General features: G+C 36.2%; 1 protein-coding gene across 2 annotated transcripts; it reads left to right on the top strand.

The window, feature by feature from the left end:
- Nucleotides 1-692: 692 nt before the first annotated feature.
- Nucleotides 693-4,150, top strand: LOC113358734 (endonuclease V). Of its 2 annotated transcripts, XM_026602390.1 has the most exons (8): nucleotides 693-1,618; nucleotides 1,701-2,082; nucleotides 2,208-2,247; nucleotides 2,510-2,574; nucleotides 2,670-2,786; nucleotides 2,878-3,006; nucleotides 3,183-3,251; nucleotides 3,789-4,150. In XM_026602390.1, the coding sequence occupies exons 1-7, from the start codon at nucleotides 1,551-1,553 to the stop codon at nucleotides 3,231-3,233; spliced, it is 852 nt and encodes a 283-aa protein (XP_026458175.1). In that variant the 5' UTR covers nucleotides 693-1,550; the 3' UTR covers nucleotides 3,234-3,251; nucleotides 3,789-4,150. The 2 variants fall into 2 exon arrangements, with proteins under 2 accessions (XP_026458175.1, XP_026458174.1); XM_026602389.1 differs by having other exon boundaries at nucleotides 693-2,082.
- Nucleotides 4,151-5,105: the final 955 nt, after the last annotated feature.

Here is a 5,105-nt window from a genome sequence, read left to right as displayed (position 1 = left end):
AATCCTACAACCACACAAGTATCAGAATCTAACAATGATCAACCGATCTCAATGTAAATCATCTCTTTATTAATCAAAATCACAAGAACAATTACAAGATAATGGAAACTCTAAGTTTACTCTCTCTCTCTACAATCTTTCTCTCTCCTGATTTCTTGACCAAGGATTCTAAAGAGAGCTCTCTCTTTACATGAACCATCTACTCTTTATATAGGGTATTACATAGTGGATGACAGCTAAGAGATCCTTTATTTTCGGAATCCATGTGCGTTATTATCGCACATGTACATTAGTTATATTCGCAGACTCTACAAGATTCGCACAGATCTTCACACTTTACTTGTGACTAGGCTGACATTATTCAATACGTCACCACATCTCAGCTGAGCGACGATCTTCGCACACACTTGATTGTCCTTTGCTCGCATATAATACATGTGTGATATTCTATTCCTACGCAAGTAAAGAGGATGAATAGTGCATTTTAATGAAGAAAAAAGAAGATAAATTCAAGCTAAAACATATGAGATTGTGTAAAAAAAAAATTGAAACTGAGTTAACTCAGTTTTGCTACCGATCCTCAGAGCTGCTCCCGGACTGCTCCCGGAATGGTTTATTATCGTAATCTAATTCTTTCTGACTTAAAATAAAAAGTCAAACACGGTTGGGCTACTGGAGCTGAGCAACTTCAAAATTCCACCATCAGAGAGATCAGACAGAGTGAGAGATTAGGATCTTAAAGAAAATGTTTCTTCAGAAGCTAATTAATGGATTACTTTCCGTTTACTTTTTTTTCCTTTCAATTCAAATTCCATTATTCAATGGTCAAACGATTTTACCTATCGAAATCTTCCCTAAATTCCTCGTCGACTTGGTATCTAAATACGCTCAAGATAACAATGATTATTTGATTTCTGACAAACCCCATTTCTTCATCGGAATTATGTGGGCTGAGCTACTTCTCCAATGGCCTCTCTGTATGGCAAATTTTTATGGTATCGTCAAGAAAAGATCTTGGGTCAAAAAGACTTGCTTGATTTATGGTATTTCCGCTGTTACTAGCTTGTCTGCAATTCTGTCAGAGTTGATTGGATCAGGAAAAAAGGGTTCACTTAAGCTTGTGGGTATTTTTTATGTACCATTCATGGTTGTTGCTGTAATCTGTATTCTGAATGGACTCAATCTAAAATCATCTTCAGCAGTTAATCGCACCATCAGTGGCTCGACAGAAGAGGGTCCAGTTCATTTGATTTGATTGTGTGTACTTCCTTTTTCATTTTCTTGCTTTGGTTGCTTTGTTTGTTGTTGTACCCAGTTCATACAGATATGTAAAATTTATTTGAATTTAATCTCTAGTTTGTTACTAAATAGCTTTTCAGTCAAAAATAAAAACCTCATTTGATATGGGGCAACCTCAAATTTGGCACAAGTCAAAGCATTTCTAGTTAATGAGTCACTAACTCACCGAGTCAAACGAGTCAATAAGTTAAAGAAGAAGAAGAAGAAGACTGGCTAATTTTAGGGGTTTCTGGATTGTAATTGATTACCAAATGGAAGAGGAGACCTCAACCAGTTCTTCATCAGATGATCAGACATTCGATACTGGTAGCTGGATTATGTAAGTTTGTTTCAGTCTCTAACTCTCAGTTTAATTCAATAAAGATCAGATTTTTATTAAAAGTTTACACACAAAAAAACAGAGCCCAAGATTTGTTAAAGAGAAGGCTGATTTTGGAAGACAACTTCACTTGGATAATCCCCACCACCACCACCACAAAATCATCATCTCAATTTTTCGTCAAAGAAGATGATGATATTGATAGTAATGAATTGATTAGATATGTTGGAGGTGTTGATTTGAGTTTCTCAAAAGATGATTCTTCAATAGCATGTGCTTCGATTGTTGTTCTTGATCTTCTACAGATTAAAAATGATGGTTGTTTCCAAGTTGTGTATGAAGATTATAAAATCGTTCATCTTCAAATTCCATATATCCCTGGTTTCCTTGCTTTCAGAGAGGCTCCAGTTCTACTGGAATTGTTGGAGAAAATGAAACACGAATGTAGTCCGTTCTACCCACAGGTGAATGAATTTTTATTTATTTTTTGATTATATTTTGTGGTAATTTCAACTGCGGATGAGAACACAGAACAATATATGTCCCTATGTGGAGTTGTTGTTTCATTATAATGAACTTTGTGTAACAGTGTTTGATGGTTGATGGCAATGGATTACTTCATCCCCGAGGCAAGTATTTGTTCAATTGAAGACGTTATGAATGACTTTTGATCAAACTCGACCTTATTTGTCACTTAATGGCTCCGTTTTGTGTTCAAATTTTATAGTTTAGTACTCTTTTCTGAAGCTGGAGGAGATGCATAGAGTTCTTCCATTTCGTCATGAACTCATTGCGTTTTTTCATCTTATCGCTTGCTTATTTATGAACTTCTGTGTTCTGTGCGATTTGGATTACAACAATGTTGAGGGATAGGTAAAGTGCATTTTGTAGGTTTTGGATTAGCTTGTTTCCTTGGTGTTACTGCCGATATCCCTACTATTGGGATAGGAAAAAATGTGAGTTTTACTTTCTAGAACAATTAGTATTGCCTCATGCTATAATGTGTTCTTAAGTTCATAGCTGAGAAAGTCATTTTTGTTTCACACTTTAGCTGCATCACGTGGATGGTCTTACACAATCCGGAGTTAGAGAATTTCTAGAAGCAGAAGAAAACTGTTCTAAAGATCTAATTACTTTAACTGGCTGTTCTGGTCGCATATGGGGAGCAGTAAGTAGCTAGTTTGTATTAAGTCGGTGTTGCATTTAACTTCATGTCTGAAATTTAGTGCAACATCATAGTTTTGACTGCTATTGTGCAGGCATTGCGATCAACTAATGATTCGTTGAAACCCATATATGTATCAATTGGCCATCGGATATCACTTGAGAGTGCAATTAAGCTTGTAAGGTTCACCTGCAAGTATCGTGTTCCAGAACCTGTCCGGCAGGTAACTTTTTCTCTGTTGCTTAACTATGGAGTTTCTGTGCCTGCGTTAATCATATAGTTAAATCTTTTACCTCCATGAGTGTAAATACTAGTAAGTCCAAGACAAGCTTGTATATGTACAGACACCATTTTAAATCAAGTCATAGTAAGCCTTTTGTTTAATGTTTGTAAGTGCAGGCAGATATACGGTCGAGAAATTTCCTACAGAAAAATCAAGGAATCATGTAGAAAAGGTGTGATTAATAGGTAAGCCACCTCTTAATCTGTATGCATTCAACTACTTATCCAAGTTACAAACTTGAAAGAATGGAAAAAACACGAAATATTTTAGTTTGGCAAAGAGCCATGTGGTGATCAACCACTTCTTTTCCCTTCCCCTAGTCGGAACATCCCATGAATTCATTGAGTGGATTTTCAGCTGGTTTACAATTTCTGCTGTCCTGTGTAGCTTGAAATTCCTTAGTCTTCTAACCATAGAATCTGATATCCATAAGACAAGTTGATCATCTCACAACTTCTGATTGAGTTTGCTCCAGGTGCCACAAAAGTCACTTAGTCTCCCCACTTATCTGTCAAAATTCCTTGCCTCCTTGGCGCTGGGAAAACAGATAGAAGTCTATAACTTCTGATAAAATATTGGTCGCACAGGATTCTCATTATCACTGTTTCTCCTGATGTGTGTGATATGAAACCGCTCGCTTAGCTAATCCATAGGTACCTAAATCATTTTCTTCAATTGGTAAAGGTTCATGTTTATTTAGTATTTGTATCCTTCATTTACAGAACAAGTACTGCAGACAAAATAAATAACATTACATCCATGAAAGCAAGATGCACACTCCTCTTTCCACTTAAAAGATGTCAAAGCTGTGATGTGATCTTATTTGCAAGAAAATGTTTCAGAATGCATGTACAAAAGTGAGAAGCTTCGTATTTGCATTTGTATCTTGTCGACTTACTAGATCGGCATGGAAGTCTCAGTTTGAGACAGACTGCTTGTAAATCTACATGTTTACCTGTATATATATTGAGTAAATATTCTCAACCTGAGGCATTCTTGGGTAACCTTACTGTTGTGTGACTAATATTGTCGTGAGAGCTTTGGTTTTCCTCAAATTTACAGTGACAAAGTGCCGTTGGAATAATTCTTTGCTGCAGGCTTATTGAAATTGGTGGCTTTCTGTTATGTTATGCCCATCCATGAAATTTTCCAAATTTAATAACTGAGATTAGACACTCTTTCTATTCATGCTCAAAAAAAAATAAAAAAAAAAACCTTTATATTTAGCCCACTTTCCAGAAGTGGGTCTGACCGTCTTATGGTTTGGCTGAATAGAATTTTGTTTCACAAATGGAAAAGCCAGCAGCAAAGAAAACAAACACATTTGCGCATTTAGCGGACAACGGTGGCTGTCAAAGCTGAGTGAACACCTATAGTTAGACCAAACTCGAGCAGTAAACGGCGATACATCATATATATGTAAGTAACTGGAGGGTATTTTACAAACTCAGTCCAGAATAGGATAACAAAATTTTCTACGGTGTAAAAGCTTACGTGCCCCATGCTACAGAAGTACCAGAAAGAAAGGGAAAACAAAACACTATGACACTCCTGGAATCCTTATTGGCCAACAAGTACGGTCGAGTCATAACACACATCTTTATTCACGTGGGTCCTTTTTGAATTTCATTGCCAAAACGACCGTTGCCATAAGAGACACGTTTCATTTTGAGCCAATTAGGTTTTCGATATTTTTGCCTACACACTTGTCGGTTCTTACATACGGTATAATCCCTATTTTTGATTGCAAAAAAGTAGGTTGGTTTTTTTTGTACAAATTGGCTTAAAATAACCGGCTATCTTTCTGAAACGGAAGAAGTATAAAATAAACGATGTTGGAACTGGTAGAATTTGGTAATTTATCGCTATACTAAATTGTGCTAAATTAATTAGTCGACCAAAGGAAGACCTATTGTATGGTGACTCGTACGGATTTGATGGTCCTCAAAATTGAACTTTAAGAAGAAAAAAAATTCAAAATTGATCAATTCTCGATCGTTTTCCTTTAATTTTTTGTGTGAGAGAGCCATCAATCACTA

The sequence above is a fragment of the Papaver somniferum genome, chromosome 3 (genome assembly GCF_003573695.1).
Source record: "Papaver somniferum cultivar HN1 chromosome 3, ASM357369v1, whole genome shotgun sequence".
Classification (NCBI taxonomy): Eukaryota; Viridiplantae; Streptophyta; class Magnoliopsida; order Ranunculales; family Papaveraceae; genus Papaver; species Papaver somniferum.
This window is presented reverse-complemented; position numbering and strand designations above follow the sequence as displayed.